The sequence below is a fragment of the Artemia sp. Qi Xiang Cuo genome, chromosome 4 (genome assembly GCF_049724085.1).
Source record: "Artemia sp. Qi Xiang Cuo chromosome 4, ASM4972408v1, whole genome shotgun sequence".
Classification (NCBI taxonomy): domain Eukaryota; kingdom Metazoa; phylum Arthropoda; class Branchiopoda; order Anostraca; family Artemiidae; genus Artemia; species Artemia sp. Qi Xiang Cuo.
The window spans coordinates 61599310-61622050 of record NC_142797.1 but is presented as its reverse complement, the minus strand read 5'-3'; the positions used below and the strand labels follow the sequence as shown (position 1 = coordinate 61622050).

The window sequence follows — 22741 nt, the reverse complement described above, 5'->3', positions numbered from 1 at the left end:
AAAAAATATAAATGTTTTACTTTTATAACTTTAATAAATCAAATAATATTAACATTTTGATTACTAAATATCAGTAATAGGTATATTAAACTGACAATGCACATTCATTTGTATTTTTTCAGTAAAGCGCAATTTTTGTTCTGGCCTTGGGGAGGCATAGGGGTTTTGAGCCGCCACTTATGTTAATTTCTGCTCGTTTTGAGTTTGACTCGGTTAATTACTGTAATTTCTGTTTGTTTTGGGTTTCATTTATTTATTGATGCTTTTTTGTGTTAGTTTTACGCTTGGTAGATTATTTGGTTTTACTTTTGCTCATTTTTTGTTTAATGGAGTTCTTTACTTCTCTTTGAAAAAATTATTTTATGGAAAGAGTTTTTTTAATTAAATTTCTGTTCGTTTTATTTTGACATAGTCTTTTCAGGGAAAAGAAAGTAATACTTTAAATCTTTTCGTTTTTTAAGACTTAATAATTTGACCTGGTATTTGTATGATGGAGAAAAATTTTCAGCAATTTTTAACAACATACACCCTTTAAAAATCTGGACACAAATAGTACTGTTTAATTTAGGTTCATGCCTACTCTAGTTGACATGAAATGGAAAACTTGATACCATTCACAAAAAAAATCTGTTTACTTTCTTTGATAGCTTGGATACACTTACACTATTTTGATTCTGTTAAATTTTAAGAGCAGAAATAGGAGGGTTGGCGTGGGAGGGTTGGCGTGGGAAGGTGGGCGTGGGAGGGTGGGAGTGAAATGGGGATTAGTTGCCCTCAAACCACTTTCGACTATTAAAAAGGGCATCAGTAGAGAGGCCATAATATCTCCCGTACCCACACCATATATGGGCATAGAGTCATTAGGGAGAATGATTGCGTAATCGGTCAATGACCTCTTTCTCCAGGCGTGTTTTTGGCACGCTCTCAGCGAATGTCAAGGTCTATGTTGTTGATGTTTCCGAGGCAAAATGCCAAGGTCAATGTTGTTGTTGTTTCGAACAGAGTCATTAGAGAGAACACGTGGTTAATGGGGTCAATGTTGTTGTCGTTCGAAGCAAAGTTAATGACACTACCATACTATTTGAGCCAGATCTTATGATCCAGAAGTAGTATTTGTTATTGTTATTCGGACCATATGTTTTGAGGTACCGAGAAACAGTTAATGAAACTACCTTCCTGTTCGAGGCAGATATTATGATCAGGAAATAGTATTTGTTGTTATTATTTGAGCCAAATGTTATGAGTTACCGGAAACAGTTAGATCATGTGTTTCCTTCTCAGCCAATCGGCGACTCGGATACATCCCCCTTCTCAGCCAATCAGAGACGTGCTTACAAATTATCGGCGGAGGGCCTATAAGGCCGGGATTTTTGCGGTAGGTTTATTAGTCTGTGAATAGAATTAAAAGGAGTGAGAACAGTTTTGACTTTACTCATTTGGATATATATTTGTGTTGATGGCGATGAGTGGAATGTTTACCCTATTAGAAGTTGATAGTGGAGTTGATGATAATAGTACAAGAGCACCAAACATTGCGGTGGAAATTACGAAAGGATCGCGGCTTTGTCTGGAATGGGATGCAGTATATGCAAGATATGTAATATCCTTGAACAAATTTAAAATGGAGGATCAATTATGTTTCGCCGCTAAAGTTGATATAGCACATGTGAATATACTTCAATGTGCTTTAAGTGCATTGGTGAAACATATTGAAGACAATAAACAGTATCGTTACTTGTACATGCTCTGTATTATTGATGTTGTTGTTGTAATTATTCAATGAAATTGTTTCGAAATCTAAAATGTTCCCTTTCTTTTCTGGTTAGGGCTAACGAATCAGGGTCAGTCTAGAGTCAGCAGTTGGAGTGAAAGGACTGAAAAATGAATAAATTTGAGAAAGAGAGAATCATGTAGTTCTTATGGAAAAACATTTGATTTTGGATGACGATTTTCTCGCCATTTGGAATAATCCCCATTGGACTATTGTATGAAACTTTTAAAATGTGATTCCAATGCTTAAACTCAATTTATTGATATATTAATTGGAACAAGGCAGAATCATATTGTGGATATACTTTTGAAAACACTGCCAATGGATTCAATGTAGATGGCTCTGCCTTCGAAAGAGGTAACGTCACAGAGTTACTCCTCTCTCCCCCATTTCCCTCTCGTTGAATTTATCGAACGAAGAGGATCAGTTTTGTTTTAGCTGTGAGTGAGTTGACATCGGAAACCGAAAAATGTTCTATATATGTCCATTGTGCATGTACACTCTTGGCAGTTGGAATCAATCTGAGAATTGTACAATTATTGATGACTATAGTGAAAAGTGTAAATTATGTAATCCTTGTAAATTACATAGAGGCTGTGCAGTACAAATTAAAGGATGTAATTCATGTCTTGAGGAGGTGTGTGACTCGCATCCTAGAGGGCACCTGTGCTCCAATTGTCACTATGATAAAATGTGATCTGTGGGAGAATACTTACCCCGCTATGATCGGAAAAAATCCCAAACGTGATTTCAGTTTATTTTTACGAGAATGGTATCGTCACGGATTTAAATTATTCTGGGAAGAGGAATCTGGCCTAAGATTCAACTGTTGGACTAACAAGACAATTTGGTTTCTACGTCACCGCTGTGATGACACTGTCTACTATGACTATAAACAAAGTGATTTTTACTTGTCAGTGACCGAATGCGATTCACCATTTGAAAACATTGTATGTGATATTGCATCAAATAGACAGATTGAAACTCATGAATTTCATAATATGAATGTAAATAGTATCATTGACTATACAAAAAGATATGACAAGAGTGAAGTTACATTGTACTGTAGAAAATGTGACCCTGACATTGCAGTCAATCAAGATCAATATACAGTGAATCCAAATGATTTACCAGCATTAGTGGTTCACGACAGTTGCCTATACATCGAAGATGAAGAAATCTAAAGTGAAGATTTAAAGACATTGTTGTATATATCTACATTTTATTAATAAACAAATTCACATACATTTTTTAAGCACTTTACTCTTAGGGCACTGAAATCAATACTATATAGGTCTGAGAGGATATTTTCCACTAAAAAGTCGTTCAGACGGGGATTGTCACTATAAATGTGGAGAAACTGCTTGTAAGTATAGTCACAACATCGGAACACAAAATATAGTAGCGCATGGAAGCCACAGCTTTTAGTCGTTAGATCCTGCACCCTCTTTCGATTTTGAATAAAAGTTTTCCCACTGCTCTCAATATAGTTGCTGATGTGGGGTGTGTAGAATGTATAGGGTAGCCCAAGAGGATCAAAAAATTCGATCGTCTTCATTGTTTGAAAGATGCACAGCCAATGGCCTGTCAGCAAAGTCGATGGACTGCTATTAACAATAATCAAGGTATTGTTGACGCTTTGAATTTTTCCAAGATAGTCTGAGGGTAGACAATAGGATTTGTTCTGTGACATGTATGAGTCCATATTAAATACATTGATTATTTGACTGGTGTTCATGGCGCCAAGTCTAGTGGAACACTACCTTCGGGAGTAATATCCCAATAGGTTTCATATTGGCTTAGTGAGATTAGGGCACAATTCTCAGCCAAAGGGTTGGCAAATATACACTCTAAACACACACTCCCCATACGTACTATACTCATATCCTGTGTACCAGACAAATCCAGTACAATGATACCATGTGTTTTACCAAACATATCTTCGGTTATACCATTTTCGAATAGGTGCAAATCTTGATCAAGGTTTCGCATGGTCAACTCGTACGATGTTCTATAAGATTTATCAAAGGATAGATTGTAGAGTGGGAAGCTGTTTACTTTGCATACAAGAGATGAAAGTCCAAACATCTCGAATTTATGTGGGCATTCAGTCCATGATCCTATTGCACTGGCGCTTTTTACAAAGGCCAAAGCCAATTTTGAAGGGATTTCGCCATTGACAAAGGATGAGTCGGTGAAGGTGCGTGAGCCTTTTGCAATATGACGCTGATTTGTGATTGTATGAGGAACAAGTAGTTTAATGTTGTTGCCATTGGCTCTCAGTTTTTCCAAGGCCAATGCAACAGAACTCATGACCTGCTGTTTGCGTACATGAAGTATTGCCGAGGTGAGGGAGAGACTCACATCAGGATTAGCAGCAAGTTCTTTTCTCAATATGAAATTGGAAGGTGCAAGTGTTAGTTTTATATCCACTTTAACATTGGGCGGCAGCCATTGGGGTATATTAAATATTTCATGATATATTTTTCCAACTAGATGTAATTCACTAGTTGTAGTATTTTTAAGTGCATCTGTACTATCAGTATTAGTAATATATTCATATCCATTGGAGGCGCCTCTCAATTACTTGTATGACTTGGGTGTCATCAGCATGAATTGCATATAGCTTGTATAATTTGAGAGATTGTTGCTTGTGCTCACCAGCGTGCCATTGATGTCGACACTAATTTGATGAAATAAATTATGTAGTATACAATTTTCATATGACATTCCATCGCCCCGAATTGGCATTGAATTATCGGATTTAATGACTTTCCTTTTCAAATCTATAAATGTTGAAGGCAATTCCATAAAGTAGTCTTCATTGGAATAAATTTGAAAGTGGATATTATCGGAGAGGGGTTGTTGTGGATAAAATTGTTCATAGTATCCATGCTTGACACTCACATCAACATTTTCGGCATTGAATAGATTCAATGAGGCGGTGATTGAAGGTTGAGAATCCTTATGCGGTAGGTAGGACATTTTAGGAGAAGAAATCTAGTTTCGATCTAACAATTTTCTTTCTGGGACTTTTGTTTACAGCACGTGTTGGCTTTTTCTTCTTTTCTTTGACAAGAGGGATGTCTTACTTGTCCGTCCTGAGTAGAGACTGATTAGGGATGCATCTTATCTTGAACTTTTTAAACCTTTACCATTCTGTTTTAATTTCTCATCAAAGGTTTACGCGCTAGACATAACATTTTCCGAAGCACTTTTTTTAAAATCCTTGCCAGAGCTCCAGTCGTAGAGCTTAGAGGACGCGAAGTCTATTCCAGCCGAGACAAAATATTTTCTAGGCAGTGGTAATGAAGAGCGAAAGAGCTTAGCACCAACTGCCGAGACCATAGTCAGACATTGACGAGTGGCCCTTGTAGTACTCCTTTCCATTTTCCTGTTGTCTTGGACCAAGAGTATTAACATAGCAGTCAATATCAGGACAAGTGAATACCACTTTTTTATTAGACATCTTGCTGTTGAACGATAGATCGAAAATAGCATGTAATCACAGCCAAACCTTTTGAAATTGTTATTGGATCACCCAATTTGGTTCTTAGTTTTAACTGACAGAGTTCCAAATAGGAAGTGTTTATGGGAATATACTGCAGATTCTTTATATTGTAGTGATGAATATGTTCTTGATTGGTTTTTCGTTCAAGAACTCGTAGGAGGGGAACATTTGAATTAACAACCCGAGATGTTTCCACAAATGAAGCATAGAGAAATATACAAGTGTCTGTGGAGAAGGCAGGCGGGTAGTCAGCAAAAATGAAATTAGTGTTTCCCGCACTTTTACCGTTGATTATATTGAGCTTAAAGCCAAGAACATCCTTTAGATTATCATTGAGAATAAACTTTTCACTGGCAATAGGTGAACTAATGTAGATCTTGCCCTCCTCATTCGAATAGTTGACATGAAAAGCTCCCTTTTTACGAGCGGAAATTCTTGTATTAATAGAACGAAATAAATCCTTAATACAGGTGAGTTCCTATTAGGGTATTTCAATATATGGATAATCCAAACAATTTAATTTTTGAATTTGTTCTTGATAACCTTGTGTTGTCGTACAATCATAGTGTCTAATTTTTATTTCATATTTAATATCTTTTCTCAGGATGTCTTAGTTATTTTTGAGAATACAGTCGACAAGAGCCACTTCATACTTTCCCTCGTCGAATTTGATGGTGGGGGAGAGTTTCGTCCAAAAATCACTTGTTCTATTCAGATCATTGTAGAGAGGATCAGAAACATTGGACATGAAAGTCACATAGAAATCATTGGGCATTGTTAATATCTTCAGCACTGACCCAAGAATCAAAATCTGAGTTGTATCCTAGCCAGCGAACAAGCAACTGTTTCTTGCCAGGGCGTGTACGACTCTTTATTATCTTTTCAGTTTGATAAATTTCACTAGGGTTTCTAACTTTTGGCGGTTCATATTCATAAAAACAACCGAGACTCTCATCATACTTGGTATCTCGCAGTTGATAAGTCACGGGTATTGTGTCCAGGATTTTGGAAACATTAAAAATTTAGATGATCCATAAATAATTCCCCCTTTCAAAAATATTGTTGGTTCTATTAATTCGAACAGTATCACCAACATTGAATTTCTTCTTTTTTTTCTCCTTTTCACCATTGGAGTATTGCCTTAGAAAAGCATCAAATGTATTTTCACTGTAGTGAACATCCGTTGGTGTTGAGTTGGACAGAGATCAATGGGGTTGTTGATTATAAATCAACATGATTTTATCTAAATAACGAATACAATCCGATTTATTTTTCAAAGTTCAACATCTTGAAATTAATAGTCCAATCGTTCTTATTAATAGTTCAGCCAAAGCAGCGTTTATAGGACTGTGACTCTGATAAAGTGTTGTATTATATTTCAAAAGAACCTTTTGTACATGGGGATTAACAAATTCACTGCCACGATCCGATTGAATTTTTCTATATGAATCCTGTTCTAGAATACTTTCAATGGCCCGAGCAACTTCAACACCTCTCTTTGACCGCAGTGGAATGGCATAGGCATAGCGACTAAAGATACTGATTGCCACTAGAATATATGTGTAGGGCACATTGTGACGCTGTTGAAGTGTGTCTAGAGTTAAAAGATCCGTTTGAATTATATGTAGAGGGAAAAAGGCTTTAGTTTGTCGATAGTACTTACTGCGAAGCCTGTGATTACGATGTAGTGTGTAACTCGCCTCATTTTCTAGATACTCTTTTGCATTTTTCAATGTGGTGGTGTCGGAGACAGCTTTGGAAAGCGTTTTGGGAGAACTTAAACTTCCCACCTCGCCAATATTTTCATAGACACCTTTCAAAACTTCATCCATTTTGAGCGTAGACACGTAGTGTAATGTCCACTCCCCTTTTGCACACTGGCGGGCGAATCAATTCGTCTTCGCTTTTGACTAGCAGCCACAGGTGTTGTAAAATCAGTGCTGAAAGTATCTTCTTCTTCTTCTTCTTTTTTAAATAGTATTTGTTATTGTTATTCGAGCCAGATGTTACGAGTTCCCGGAAACAGTTAGATCACGTGTTTCCTTCTCAGCCAATCAGCGAGTCGGTTACATCCCCCTTCTCAACCAATCAGAGACGTGCTTACATATTAGCAGCGGAGGGAATATAAGGACGGGAGTTTTGCGGTAGTTCTATTAGTCTGTGAATAGAATTCAAAGGAGTGAGAACAGTTTTGACTTTACTCATTTGGATATATATTTGTGTTGATGGCGATGAGTGGAATGTTTACACTATTAGAAGTTGATAGTGGAGTTGATGATAATAGTACAAGAGCATCAAACATTGCGGTGGAAATCACGAAAGGATCGCGGCTTTGTCTGGAATGGGATGCAGTATATGCAAGATATGTAATATCCTTGAACAAATTTAAAATGGAGGATCAATTATGTTTTGCCGCTAAAGTTGATATAGCACATGTGAATAGACTTCAATGTGCTTTAAGTGCATTGGTGAAACAAATTGAGGATAATAAACCATATCACTGATTGTACATGCTCTTTATTGTTGATGTTGTTTTTGTAATTATTCAATAAAATTGTTTGGAAATCTAAAATGGTACATTTCTTTTCTGGTGAGAGCTAACGAATCAGGCTCAGTCTAGAGTCAGCAGTTGGAGTGAAAGGACTGAAAAATGAATAAATTTGAGAAAGAGAGAATCATGTAGTTCTTATGGAAAAACATTTGATTTTGGATGATGTTTTTCTCGCCATTTGGAATAATCCCCATTGGACTATTGTATGAAACTTTTAAAATGTGATTCAAATGCTTATAGTCAATTTATTGATATATTAATTGGAACAAAGCAGAATCATATTGTGGATATACTTTTGAAAACACTGCCAATGGATTCAATGTAGATGGCTCTGCCTTCGAAAGAGGTAACGTCACAGAGTTACTCCTCTCTCCCCCATTTCCCTCTCGTTGAATTTATTTAACGGAGAGGATCAGTTTCGTTTTAGCTGTGAGTGAGTTGACATCGGAGACCAAAATGTTCTATATATGTCCATTGTGCATGTACACTCTTGGCAGTTGGACTCAATGTGAGACTTGTACAATTATTGATTACTATAGTGAAAAGTGTAAATTATGTAATCCTTGTAAATTACATAGAGGCTATGCAGTACAAATTAAAGGATGTAATTCATGTCTTGAGGAGGTGTGTGACTCTCATCCTAGAGGGCACCTGTGCTCCAATTGTCACTATGATAAATGTGATCAGTGGGAGAATACTTACCCCGCTATGATTGGAAAGAATCCCAAACGTGATTTCAGTTTATTTCTACGAGATTGGTATCGTCGCGGATTTAAATTATTCTGGGAAGAGGAATCTGGTCTACGATTCAACTGTTGGGGTAACAAGACAATCTGGTTTCTACGTCATCGTTGTGACGACACTGCCTATTATGACTATAAACCAAGTGATTTTTATTTGGCAGTGACCGAATGTGATTCACCACTTGAAAACACTGTATGTGATATTGCTTCAAATAGACAGATTGAAACTCTTGAATTTCATAATATGAATGCAAATAGTATCATTGACTATACAAAAAGATATAACAAGAGTGAAGTTACATTGTACTGTAGAAAATGTGACCTTGACTTTGCAGTTGATCAAGATCAATATACAGTGAATCCAAATGATTTACCAGCATTAGTGATTCACGATACTTGCCTATACAGTGAAAATGAAGAAATCTAAAGTGTACACAGAAAGACATTGTTGTATATATATACATTTTATTAACAAACAAACTCACATGCATTTTTTAAGCACTTTACTCTTTGTGGACAGAAATCACTCCTCTCTATGTCTGAGAGGAGATTTTTCACTAAAAATACATTCAGACGGAGATTGTCACCATAAATATGGAGAAAGTGCTTGTAAGTATAACCACGACATCAGAACACAAAATATAGTAGTGCATGGAAGCCACAGCTGTTAGTCGTTAGATCCTGCACCCTCTGCCGATTTTGAATAATAATTTTCCCACTGCTCTCAAGATAGTTGCTGATGTGAGGTGTGTAGAATGTATAGGGTAGCCCAAGAGGATCAAAAAATTCAATCGTCTTCATTGTTTGATAGATGCACAGCCAATGACCCGTCAGCATAATCGACGGACTGCTATTAATGATAATCAAGGTATTGTTAACACTTTGAATTTTTCCTAGATAGTCCGAGGGTAGGCTATAGTATTTGTAATGAGACATATTGGGATCCATATTAAATACACTGATTATTTGACTGGTGTTCATGGCGCCAAGTCTAGTAGAACACTGACTTCGGGAGTGATTTCCCAATAGGTTTCATATTGGTTTAGTTAGATTAGTGCAATACTCTCAGACATTGGGTCGGTAAATGTACACTCTAAACGCACACTCCCCGTACGTACTATACACATATCCTGTATACCCAACAAATCCAGTACAATGATACCATGTGTTTTAGCAAACATATCTTCGATTATACCATTTTCAAATAGTTGCGAATCATGATCTAGGGTTTGCATGGTCAACTCGTACAATGTTCTATAGGATTTATCAAAGGATAGATTGTAGAGTGGGATGCCGTTTACTTTGCACACAAGAGATGAAAGTCCAAACATCTCGAATTTATGTGGGCATTCAGTCCATGATCCTATTGCACTGGCGCTTTTTACAAAGGCCAAAGCCAATTTCGAAGGGATTTCGCCATTGATAAAGGATGAATCGGTGAAGGTGAGTGAGCCCATTGCAATATGACGTTGATTGGTGATTGTATGAGGAACAAGTAGTTTAATATTGTTGCCATTGGCTCTCAGTTTTTCAACAGCCAAAGCAACAGAACTCATGACCTGCTGTTTGCGTAAATGAAGTATTGCTGAGGTGAGGGAGAGACTTACATCGGGAGTAGCAGCAAGCTCTTTTCTCAAAATGAAATTGAAGGGTGCAAGCGTCAATTTTATATCCACTTTAACATTGGGCGGCAGCCATTGGGTATATTAAATATTTCATGACATATTTTTCCAACAAGATGTAATTCACTAGTTTTAGCATTTGTAAGTGCATCTTTACTATCAGTATTAGTAATATGTTCATATCCATTGGAGGCGCCTCTCGATTCCTTGTATGACTTGGGTGTCATCAGCATGAATTGCATATAGCTTGTATAATTTGAGAGATTGGTGCTTGTGCTCACCAGCGTGCCATTGATGTAGACACTAATTTGACGAAATAAATTATGTAATATACAATTTTCATGTGATATTCCATCGCCCCGAATTGACATTGTATTATCGGATTTCAGGACTTTCCTTTTCAAATCTATAAATGTTGAAGACAAGTCCATAAAGTAGTCTTCATTAGACTAAATTTGAAAGTGGATATTATCGGAGAGGAGTTGTTGAGGATAAAATAGTTCATAGTATCTATGCTTGACACTCACATCAACATTTTCTGCATTGAATAGATTCAATGAGGCGGTGATTGAAGGTTGAGAATCCTTATGCGGTAGGTAGGACATTTTAGGAGAAGAAATCTAGTTTCGATCTGACAATTTTCTTCCTGGGACTTCTGGTTACAGCACGTGTCGGCTTTTTCCTTCTTTTCTTTGACAAAAGGGATGTCTTACGTTTCCGTCCTGAGTAGAGTCTGATGAGGGATGCATCTTATCTTGGCCTTTTTAAACCTTTACCGTTCTGTTTTAATCTCTCACCAAGGTTTCACGCACTGGACAGAAAATTTTCCGGAACACTTTTTTTTAAATCCTTGCCAGAGCCCCAATCGTATAGTGTAAAGGATGGAAAATCTGTTGCGGCCATTACAATATATTTTCTGGTCTGTGATAGCTAAGAGCGAAACAGCTTAGCAAACAAGCTGACAAGACCGTAGCAATACATTGACGAGTGACCCTTGTAATACTACTTTCCATGGCCCTGTTGTCTTGGACCAAGAGTATTAACATAGCAGTCAATATCAGGACAAGTGAATACCACTTTTTTATGAGACATCTTGCTGTTGAACGATAGATCGAAAATGGCATGTAATCACAGCCAACCCTTTTGAAATTGCTATTGGATCACCCAATTCGGTTCTTAGTGTTAACTGACAGAGTTACAAATAGGAAGTGTTTACGGGAATAGATTGATGATGCTTTATATTGTACTGATGATTATGCTTTTGATTGGTTTTTCGTTCAAGAAATCGTAGGAGGGGAACATTTGCATTACAAACCCGAGATGTTTCCATAAATGAAGCGTAGAGAAATATACAAGTGTCTGTTGAGAAGGCAGGTGGATAGTCAGCAAAAATGAAATTAGTGTTTTCCGCACTTTTACCATTGATTATATTGATCTTAAAGCCAAGAACGTCCTTTAGGTTATCATTGAGAATAACCTTTTCACTGGCAATAGGTGAACTAATGTAGATCTTGCCCTCCTTCTTTGAATATTTGAAATGAAAAGCTCCTTTTTTACGAGTTGAAATTCTTTTATTGATAGTACGACATAAATCATTCATACAGGTGAGTTCCTCGTAGGGTAATTCAATATATGGATAATTCATCCAATTGATTTTTTGAATTTGTTCTTGATCACCTGGTGGAGGCGGCCAATCATAGGGTCTAATTTTTATTTCATATTTACGATCCTTTCTCAGGATGTCATAGGTATTTTTGAGAATACAATCGACAAGAGCCACTTCATACTCTCCGTCGTCGAATTTGATGGTGGGGGAGAGTTTTGTCCAAAAATCACTTGTTCTATTCAGATCAGTGTAGAGAGGATCAAAGACATTGGACATGAAATTCACATCTAAATCATTTGTCATTGTCAGTGTATTCAGTACTGATCAAAGACACACTATCTGTGTTGTATCCTAGCCAGCGACCAGGCAAGTTTCTCAGGCCGTTGCGTATAATACTAATTATGATATTTTCAATGTGATATATTTAGCTAGTGTCTAACTTTCGGCAGTTCATATTCATAAAGGCTACCGAGAATTTCATCATCCTTGGTGTCTTGCAGTCGATATGTTATGCTAACCTAACCTAACCATTGTTTTACAATCCCAAATTCTCGCAAAAGAAATAGCATTTCAATAAATTCCTTCCCTCTATATTTCCAGCTAAATCCCTCCACCATTGTTTTACAATCATATTCTAGCAAAAAGAAATAGCATTTCAATAAATTCCTTCATTCTATATTTCCAGCTAAAAGCGATCACTTACCTTTTGTCAATTTTTAATGAAAATGCCGTTCTGTTTTGACATAGCGCGAGGCCTAAAATTAGCAGTCACCCTTTTTCCGGTTTACAAACGCGGCAGGCAAGGGTTCTTCCGTCAAAATTAAAACACTTTGAGGCAATTGTAATAATTTGGCGCAGACGCAATGCGCTATTTGGAGAAGAGAAACAGATTATTTTCAAATTAAGTTTAACAATATATTTAGGATATTATGTGAAAGGGGGCAATACATCGCTTCTAACAGCTTCATTGTATGTAAAAGTAAGGGGGATTCTTTATGTAGACATATACGACCATTGACAAGAAAACTAATGTGTAAATTTATAATTTTTTCAAGCTTTAAATAAAGTTTCTTTTATATTCCCGGGTGTGAATCCAGGATTTTTGTTGGGGGCTAGCACTTTTAATTGAAATAGAAAAGATTATTGCTTCGCTTTGTCATGAATAAAACGCATGATTAACTCTATGAGAGGGGTGGGTTAATTTTCTTAAATTTAGGGGGAGTAAATATGGGTTTTGTACTTTCTTAGTGATAAACTAAACAAAATAATGTTTAATAACTTTCTTTCTTTAAAAAGGGGCAAATTATTTTGATTTGATTTTTCTTCTCTTCTTTAAGGCAAATTATGAAGAATTTGCGGACACTGCTTTGATGGGGCCTATGTCTGATGCAAATAGCGAAGAATGCGTGCCCCCTCCTGCTAAGAAGGCGAGGGCCAATAATGCGCCCCCTCTCATGCAATATGATTGCTGTCCAAAGCCCCCCAGCTCCACACTACCGGTCCAAGTCCAGCCTGCCAGAAAGTTAAAGAGAGAGTGGGCGACTAGCTTCAATGCCGAAGACCCACATACACAACCTTTTTCAAGGGGCTCAGAAGCTACCCCGGCTGCACAAGTCACAGCTCTTGTACAAGAAATTAACGTCACCAGTCCCTTTGCCCTCCAACATGCACTACCTGGACCCGGCCCAGCTGCACAAGACTTACAAGCAGTTTCTCCACATTTCTAGTGACAATCCCCGTCTGAACGACTTTCTAGTGGAAAATATCCTCTCAGCCCTATATAGTATTGATTTCAGTGCCCTAAGAGTAAAGTGCTTAAAAAATGCATGTGAATTTGGTTATTAATAAAATGTATATATATACAACAATTTCTTTAAATCTTCACTTTAGATTTCTTCATCTTCGATGTATAGGCAACTGTCGTGAACCACTAATGCTGGTAAATCATTTGGATTCACTGTATATTGATCTTGATTGACTGCAATGTCAGGGTCACATTTTCTACAGTACAATGTAACTTCACTCTTGTCATATCTTTTTGTATAGTCAATGATACTATTTGCATTCATATTATGAAATTCACGAGTTTCAATCTGTCTATTTGAAGCAATATCACATACAGTGTATTCAAATGGTGAATCACATTCGGTAACTGCCAAATAAAAATCACTTGGTTTATAGTCATAGTAGGCAGTGTCGTCACATCGATGACGTAGAAACCAAATTGTCTTGTTACTCCAACAGTTGAATCGTAGACCAGATTCCTCTTCCCAGAATAATTTAAATCCATAACGATACCAATCTCGTAGAAATAAACTGAAATCATGTTTGGGATTCTTTCCAATCATCGTGGGGTAAGTATTCTCCCACTGATCAAATTTATCATTGTGACAATTGGAGCACAGGTGCCCTCTAGGTTGAGAGTCACACACCTCCTCAAGACATGAATTACATCCGTTAATTTGTACTGCATAGACTCTATGTAATTTACAAGGATTACATAATTTACACTTTTCACTATAGTCATCAATAATTGTACAATTCTCACATTGATTCCAACTGCCAAGAGTGTACATGCACAATGGACATATATAGAACATTTTTCGGTTTCCGATGTCAACTCACTCACAGCTAAAACGAAACTGATCCTCTTCGTTCGATAAATTCAACGAGAGGGAAATGGGGGAGAGAGGAGTAACTCTGTGACGTTACCTCTTTCGAATGCAGAGCCATCTACATTGAATCCATTGGCAGTGTTTTCGAAAGTATATCCACAATATGATTCCGCATTTTTCCAATTAATATATCAATAAATTGGGTATAAGCATTGGAATCACATTTTAAAAGTTTCATACAATAGTCTAATGGGGATTATTCCAAATGGCTAGAAAATCATCATCCAAAATCAAATGTTTTTCCATAAGAACTACATGATTCTCTCTTTCTCAAATTTATTCATTTTTCAGTCCTTTCACTCCAACTGCTGACTCTAGACTGACCCTGATTCGTTAGCCCCATAGCCAGAAAAGAAAGAGACCATTTTAGATTTCCAAACAATTTCATTGAATAATTAGAACATCAACATCAATAATACAGAGCATGTACAATTAACGATACTGTTTATTGTCTTCAATATGTTTCACCAATGCACTTAAAGCACATTGAAGTATAGTCACATGTGCTATATCAACTTTAGCGGCAAAACATAATTGATCCTCCATTTTAAATTTGTTCAAGGATATTACATATCTTGCATATACTGCATCCCATTCCAGACAAAGCCGCGATCCTTTCGTAATTTCCACCTCAATGTTTGGTGCTCTTGTACTATTATCATCAACTCCACTATCAACTTCTAATAGTGTAAACATTCCACTCATCGCCATCAACACAAATATATATCCAACTGAGTAAAGTAAAAACTTTTCTCACTCCATTGAATTCTATTCACAGACTAATAAACCTCCAGCAAAAATCCCTGCCTTATAGGCCCTCCGCTGATAATTTGTAAGCACGTCTCTGATTGGTTGAGATGGGGTATGTAACCGACTCGCCGATTGGCTGAGAAGGAAACACGTGATCTAACTGTTTCCGGGAACTCATAACATTTGGCTCGAATAATAACAACAAATACTAGGTCCGGATCATAATATCTGCCTCAAACAGTAAGTAAGTTTCATTAACTGTTTCTCGGACCCTCATAGCATATGGTCCGAATAACAACAACAAATATTACTTCTGGATCATAACATCTGGCTCGACCAGGAAGGTAGTTTCATTAACTTTGCTTCGAACGACAACAACATTGACCCTATTAACAACGTGTTCTCTCTAATGACTCTGTTCGAAACAACAACAACATTGACCTTGGCATTTTGCCTCGGAAACAACAACAACATGGACCGTGACATTCGTTGAGAGCGTGCCAAAAACAAGCCTGGAGAAAGAGGTCATTGACCGATTACGCAATCATTCTCCCTAATGACTCTATGCCCTAATATGGTGTGGGTACGGGAGATATTATGGCCTCTCTACTGGCATCAGCCCTTTCTAATTTCAATCGAATGAGCGCTTTCTGAAGTTCCCACGACAACTTCTTCGATACGAAGTGCCCTAGTCTAAACAAAACAACAACAAAAAATAATACATTATACCCACTTCGATCTTTACTATAATAATGCCAAGCCTTCAAATCACTTTCGACTATTAAAAAGGGCACTAGGCCTTTCGATTTCCAATCGAATGAGCCCTTTTGGAAACGACAACGCTTTCTATAAACACCTTATATGCCCCCAGGGCATAAATTACAACCCTTGCACTAAGGTCTGTTAGAGTGGTTGTCATCCTCCAAGACCGAATTTCTAGAACTTTCAACTACGTTAAACAACATGGCTATCTCAAAATTTTGATTGGATGTGTTTGGGGAAATGGTGGGTGTGAGAGGGGCGGTAGTCGCTCTCCGATCACTTTTAAAAATTAAAAATGGCCCTAGCTCTTCCAATTTCCAATCAAAAGAACCCTTTTGAAGGTTCTACGACAAAACTTTCAATAAAAATCTTATATGCCCCCCGGGCATAAATCCCACCTCTTGCCCGGAGTGCTGGGGGGGGTGTCATTATAAAAGACCTAATTTCAAGAGCTTTATACTACGTTGAACAACATAGCTCTCTAACAATTTTGCTTGGCTGTGTTTGGAAGAATGGAGGGGGAGAGCGGGGGGATAGTTACCCTCAATCTTTTTCGACTATTACAAAGAGCACTAGCCCTCTCAATTTCAAATTGAATAAGCCCCTTTTTGAAGTTTTATGACATCTCTATCTATGAAAATCTTATAAGCCCCTAGGGCAGAACTTACAACCTCTGCCCTTGGGGCTCTTGGGGGTTTGTCATCCTTAAATACATAATTTCCAGAACTAACAACTACGTTGAACAAAATGTCTATCTCTAAACTTTGATTGAATGTTTTTGGGGAAATAATGGGCGTAAGAGGGGGGTTAATTACTCTCTACTCACTTTCGACTATTAACAAGAGCAATTTCAATTTCCAATCAAATGAGCCGTTTTTGAAATTTCTATAACAACTTTCTATATAAACTGTACAGGCCCCCAGGGCATAACTTACAACCCTTGCACTGAGGAATCTGAGGGGTTTATTATTCTAAAAAACCTAATTTCAAGAACTTTCAACTACGTTGAACAAAATGGATATCTCAAAATTTTGATTGGATGTGCTTGGGAAAATGGTGGGCGTGAGAGGGGCGTTAGTCGCTCTCCAATCACTTTTAACTATTAAATAAGGCACTAGCCCTTTCAATTTCCAATTGAATGAGCCCTTTTGAAGTTTCTACGCTTTCAAAAAAACCTTATACGCCCCCAGGGTATAACTTACAACCCTTGCCCTGAGGGCTGTTGAGGCAGGGGGAGGGGTTGTCATCCTTAAAGAGCTAATTTCCAAAACTTTCAACTACGTTGAATAAAATGGCTATCTAAAATATTGATTGGATGTGTTTTGAGAATAGATGGGCGTGAGAGGGGGGTTAGTTGCCTTCAAAAAACTTTCGAAAATTAAAAAGAGCACTAGACCTTTCAATTTCCAATCGAATGAGCCCTTTTTCAAGTTTCTACGACAAAGATTCAATAAAAATCTTATATGCCCCCAGGGCATAACTTATAACACTTGCCCTGAAGACTGTGGGGGGAGTGTCCTGCTCAAAGGTATAATTTCCTGAAGTTTGAACTGCGCGGAACAAAATGGCTATCTCAAAATCTGTATTGGATGTGCTTGGGGAAATGGTGGGCGTGGAAGGGGTGTTAGTGGCTTTCCAATCACTTTCGATTATTAAAAAGGGCACTAGCCATTTCAATTTCCAATCGAATGAGCCCTTTTTGAAGTTTGTACAACAACGCGTTATATAAAAATCTTATATGCCCCATGGACATAATTTACAACCCTTGCCCTGAGCGCTGTGGGGGGGTTTTTCATCGTCAAAGACCTAATTTCCAGAACTTAAAAATACGTTGAATAAAATTGCTATATCAAAGTTATGATTATTTGCATGTGAAGAAAAGGTGGGCATGAGAGGCTGGTTAGGTTCCCTCTAATAACTTTTTACTTTCTAAAATAGCAATATCCCTTTGAATTTTCGATCGAATGAGACTTTTTTAAAGTTTCTGCGACAAAACCTTCTAGAAAAAACCTTATATGCCCCCACGACATAACTTACAACCCTTGCCCTAAGGGCTGTGGGGGACTGTCCCCAAGAACATAATTTCTATCTGGAAATCAACTACGCTGAACAAAATGGCTATCTTAAAATTTGGATTGTATGTGTTTCGGGAAATAGTGGGCGTGGAAGGGGTTTTAGTTACCTCCCAATCCCTTTCGTTTATTGAAAAGGGCACAAGCCACTCCTATTTCCAATTGAATGACCGCTTTTTGAAGTTTCTACGACAACTTCTTCGATACGAAGTGCCCTGCTCTAAAGGAAAAAATTAATAAATAATACATGGTGCCAACATCGTTCTTATATGCCCCCAGGGCATAACTTAAAACCCTTGCCCTGAAGGTTGTGGGGGAGTGTCCTTCTCTTTACTTAGTCCCCGTTTCGTGTCTCGTTCTCGAGTGTCCCCGTTCTTTACTTAGGCAGCGCTTTTGCGCTGCCTATGATTTGTACAAAAAATTTCTATATAAACCATATATGCCCCAAGGGCATAACTTACAAACCTCGCACTGAGGGCTCTGAGGGGGTTCTCATCCTAAAAGACCTAATTTCCAGAACGTTCAACTACGTTGAACAAAATGGATATCTCACAATTTTGATTGGATGTGTTTTGGAAAATGGTGGGCGTGAGAGAGGCGTTAGTCGCTATCCAATCACTTTCAACTATTAAAAAAGGCACTAGCCCTATCAATTTCCAATTGAATGAGCCCTTTTGAAGTTTTTACTACAACGCTTTCAATAAAAACTTTGTATGCCCCAGGGCATAACTTACAACCATTGCAATGAGGGCTCTGAAGGGGTTATCATCCTAAAAGACCTAATTTCCAGAACTTTCAACTACGTTGAACAAAATGGATATCTCAGAATTTTCATTCAATGTGTTTGGGAAAATGGTGGGCGTGAGTCACTTTCAACTATGAAAAAAGGCACTAGCCCATTCAATTTTCAATTGAATCAGCCATTTTGAAGTTTCTACGACAACGCTTTCAATAAAAACTTTACATGCCCCCAGAGCATAACTTACAACCTTTGCCCTTTGGGATGTGGGGGGGACGGGTTGTCATCCTTAAAGACCTAATTTCCAAAACTTTCAACTACGTTAAATAAAATGGCTATCTAAAAATTTTGATTGGATGTGTTTGGGGAGAAGATGGGTGTGAGAGCGTAGTTAGTTGCCCTCAAATTACTTTCGACTATTAAAAAGGGTACTAACCCTTTGAATTTCAAATCAAATGAACCCTCTTCCAAGTTTCTACGACAAAGATTTCAGTAAAAACCTTATATACCCCCGGGGCATAACTTAAAATTCTTGCCCTGAGGTTTGTGGGGGAATGTCCTCCTCAAAAATATATTTTCTATCTGGAAATCAACTACGCTGAACAAAATGGCTATCTCAAAATTTTTATTGGAAGGTTTTTGGGGGAATGATGGGCTTAGGGGGGGGGGGCTAATTGCCCTCCAATCACTTTCGACTATTAAAAAGGGCACTAGCCCTTTGAATTTCCAGTTGAATGAGCTTATTTTGAAGTTTCTACGACAACGCCTTCTATAAAAACCTTATATGCCCCCAGGGCATAACTTAAAACCTTTGCCCTGAGGGTTGTGGGGGAGTGTCCTCTTAAAAAATATATTTTTATCTGGAAATCAACTACGCTGAACAAAATGGCTATCTAAAAATTTTTATTGGATATGTTTGGGGGAATGATGGGCGTTGGGGGCGCTAGTTGCCCTCCAATTACTTTCGACTATTAAAAAGGGCACTCGAACTCTCAATTTCAAATCAAATGAGCCCCTTTTGAAGTTTCTAAGACGACCCCTTCCATATTGAGTGCCCTGCTCTAAAGGAAAAAATAATAGATAGTACATTGTGTCAAAATCGTTTTTATGTGCCCTCAGGGCATAGCTTAAAACCCTTGCCCCGAGGGTTGTGGGGGAGTGTCCTCCTCAAAAACATGTTTTATGTCTGGAAATCAACTACGCTGAACAAAATGGCTATCACAAAATTTTGATTGGATGTGTTTGGAGGAATGAAGGGCGTGGAGGGAGGCTAGTTTTCCTCCATTCACTTAAGACTATTAAAAAGGGCACTTGTCACTCCAATTTCCATCAATTGGAGTGACAAATGAGACCAATTTCCATCAAATGAGCCCTTTTCGAAGCTTCTACGACAACTCCTTCGATATGAAGTGGAGAAAAAAAAATATATTGTGCCCACATTGTTCTTTCCTTAGGCAGTGCTAGCGCGCTGCCTATGATTCCCCTCAGCATACCCCGAAAGTTTCAACTTAATACCCTAAGTTGTTCCGGTACCGTCGCTTATACGTCCTTTTGGCAACCTGCTTGCATATAATATGTTTCGGTTTAGTTCAACATCCTCTACCAACGTTCTCTGAAATTTTCACCTGAATACCATTAACATTAGTAGCAGTAGCAGTAGTAGTAGCAGTAGTTGCAGTAGCCGTAGTAGAAGTAGTGGTAGTAGTAGTGGTAGTAGTAGTAGCAGTAGTAGTAGTAGTAGTAGTAGTATAGTAGTAGTAGTAGTAGTAGTAGTAGTAGTTGTAGTAGTAGTAGCAGTAGCAGCAGTAGTTATAGAAGTAGTAATGGTAGCAGCAGTAGCAGAAGTAGCAGCAGTAGTTGTAGCAATAGAAACAGTAGTAAGAGAGTGCAGATATTGCCTTTTGCCTAATTCAACATCCCCCTCGAGGCCGTATCCAGAGGAGGGGTGATTAGGGGGTTTGAACTCCTCCCCCGAAATGTTTGTCTGACTCGTAAAAACGTAACAAAAATGGACATACACAAATTTTGTTTGCGTTTTTGAGGTTTTTTGTTTAAACCCCCCCCCCCAGCCCCCCCAAAAAAAATTCTGAGTAAAACCCCCTCCGAAAAAATATCCTGGGTAAGGCCTTGTCCCCCCCTAACAAGCCCTGTAGGTTTGAGCTTAAAACTCTGAAAGGTATTGCTGATTCGCCCTTTGACAACCTGTGTGCATATGTTTGGTTTTGATTTAGTTTAACTTTCCAATAAATATTCCTAAGAATTTGTACCTTAATTACCCTGCCTCAATTACCTACAGCCCTTGCTTCGAATATTGTGGGGGTGGTAGGTTGTCGTCCCCAAATTCATATTCACTGTACCTTTCAACTATGCTGAACAAAACGGCTGTCTCAAAATTTTGATCCCATTTCTTTGGGGAAAAAGGGGGAGCGGGAGGGGGGCTGGTTGCCCTTCAATCACTTTTGGCTCATAAAAAGAGCATTATAAATTTTTATCTGCAAAGTTAAATCTGAAACAACTCCAATGATTATTATTCAGTATAAAGTCTGGCAAAAAAAGCTACAGATGTTAAAACTGCTTTTAAGACCAGAGTAAGGACTTCGGTAACTGTATCAATCTACCCATAAGACATTTGGAAGTGCTGGAACTATGCCAAGCTACCGCTTTCATGTCTTGAGACTCCCTAAAAATTTAGAAGCTCACAAATATTTAGTCTTAAACCACCAACACCGTCTAAATCAGTCTAATGAGTCACATCTATCCCTTAGAAAAAGACACATTTTTACCTGAGTGTAAACCATGACAAAAGGAATGACACGTAAATTTTTCTTCTCGGATGACACTTTGAGATGGAGGTGTTAAAGAACTACATCTGGTTGTCAGCCCTGAAATTAATTTTTTTCAATAAAAAGTTAAGCCACAGCTCTCCCATAAATCACTTATCTCTGCTAAATTAAACCTTCATTAAGTTCCAACAATAGTATTGTTGGAACTTCTTTTCTCTTTTTTTCTTTTCTCTTCTTTCTTTTCTTTTCTCTTCTTCTAAAAATGAAATTCCTTTCTTTTCTCTTCTTCTAAAAATATACTATTGTGGCACTGGCCATTGAAACTATACTATTGAGGCACAATTAACTATTGAGTTATTATTGAGACAATTAACTATTGAAATTATACTATTGAGTAAAAATATACTATTGAGGCACTGGCCATTGAAATTATACTATTGAGGCACAATTAACTATTGAGTTACTATTGAGACAATTAACTATTGAAATTATACTATTGAGTAAAAATATACTATTGAGGCACTGGCCATAAGGAAATTCCTTTCTTTTCTCTTCTTCTAAAAATATACTATTGAGGCACTGGCCATTGAAATTATACTATTGAGGCACAATTAACTATTGAGTTATTATTGAGACAATTAACTATTGAAATTATACTATTGAGTAAAAATATACTACTGAGGCACTGGCCATAAAGAAATTCCTTTCTTTTCTCTTCTTCTAAAAATATACTATTGAGGCAATGGCCATTGAAATTATACTATTGAGGCACAATTAACTATTGAGTTATTATTGAGACAATTAACTATTGAAATTATACTATTGAGTAAAAATATACTATTGAGGCACTGGCCATAAAGAAATTCCTTTCTTTTCTCTTCTTCTAAAAATATACTATTGAGGCACTGGCCATTGAAATTATACTATTGAGGCACAATTAACTATTGAGTTATTATTGAGACAATTAACTATTGAAATTATACTATTGAGTAAAAATATAATATTGAGGCACTGGCCATAAAGAAATTCCTTTCTTTTCTCTTCTTCTAAAAATATACTATTGAGGCACTGGCCATTGAAAATTAGGAGACAGTTTATCCAAATGAAATTTTAGAGTTTTATTGCTATTGTTCAGTAAAAAAAACAGCTCAACCAT

The 22741-nt window shown here is 37.4% G+C and overlaps 1 protein-coding gene across 2 annotated transcripts in view; it reads right to left on the bottom strand.

Moving 5' to 3' along the window:
- LOC148953306 (A-type potassium channel modulatory protein KCNIP1-like) overlaps nt 1–22741 on the bottom strand; it is a 253811-nt gene that overhangs the window by 206147 nt on the left and 24923 nt on the right. For both annotated transcript variants that reach the window (XM_089087614.1, XM_089087615.1), the window contains exon 2: nt 21586–21684. In XM_089087614.1, the coding sequence (XP_088943740.1) occupies nt 21586–21684 (99 nt within the window). The remainder of the gene's footprint in view (nt 1–21585; nt 21685–22741) is intronic.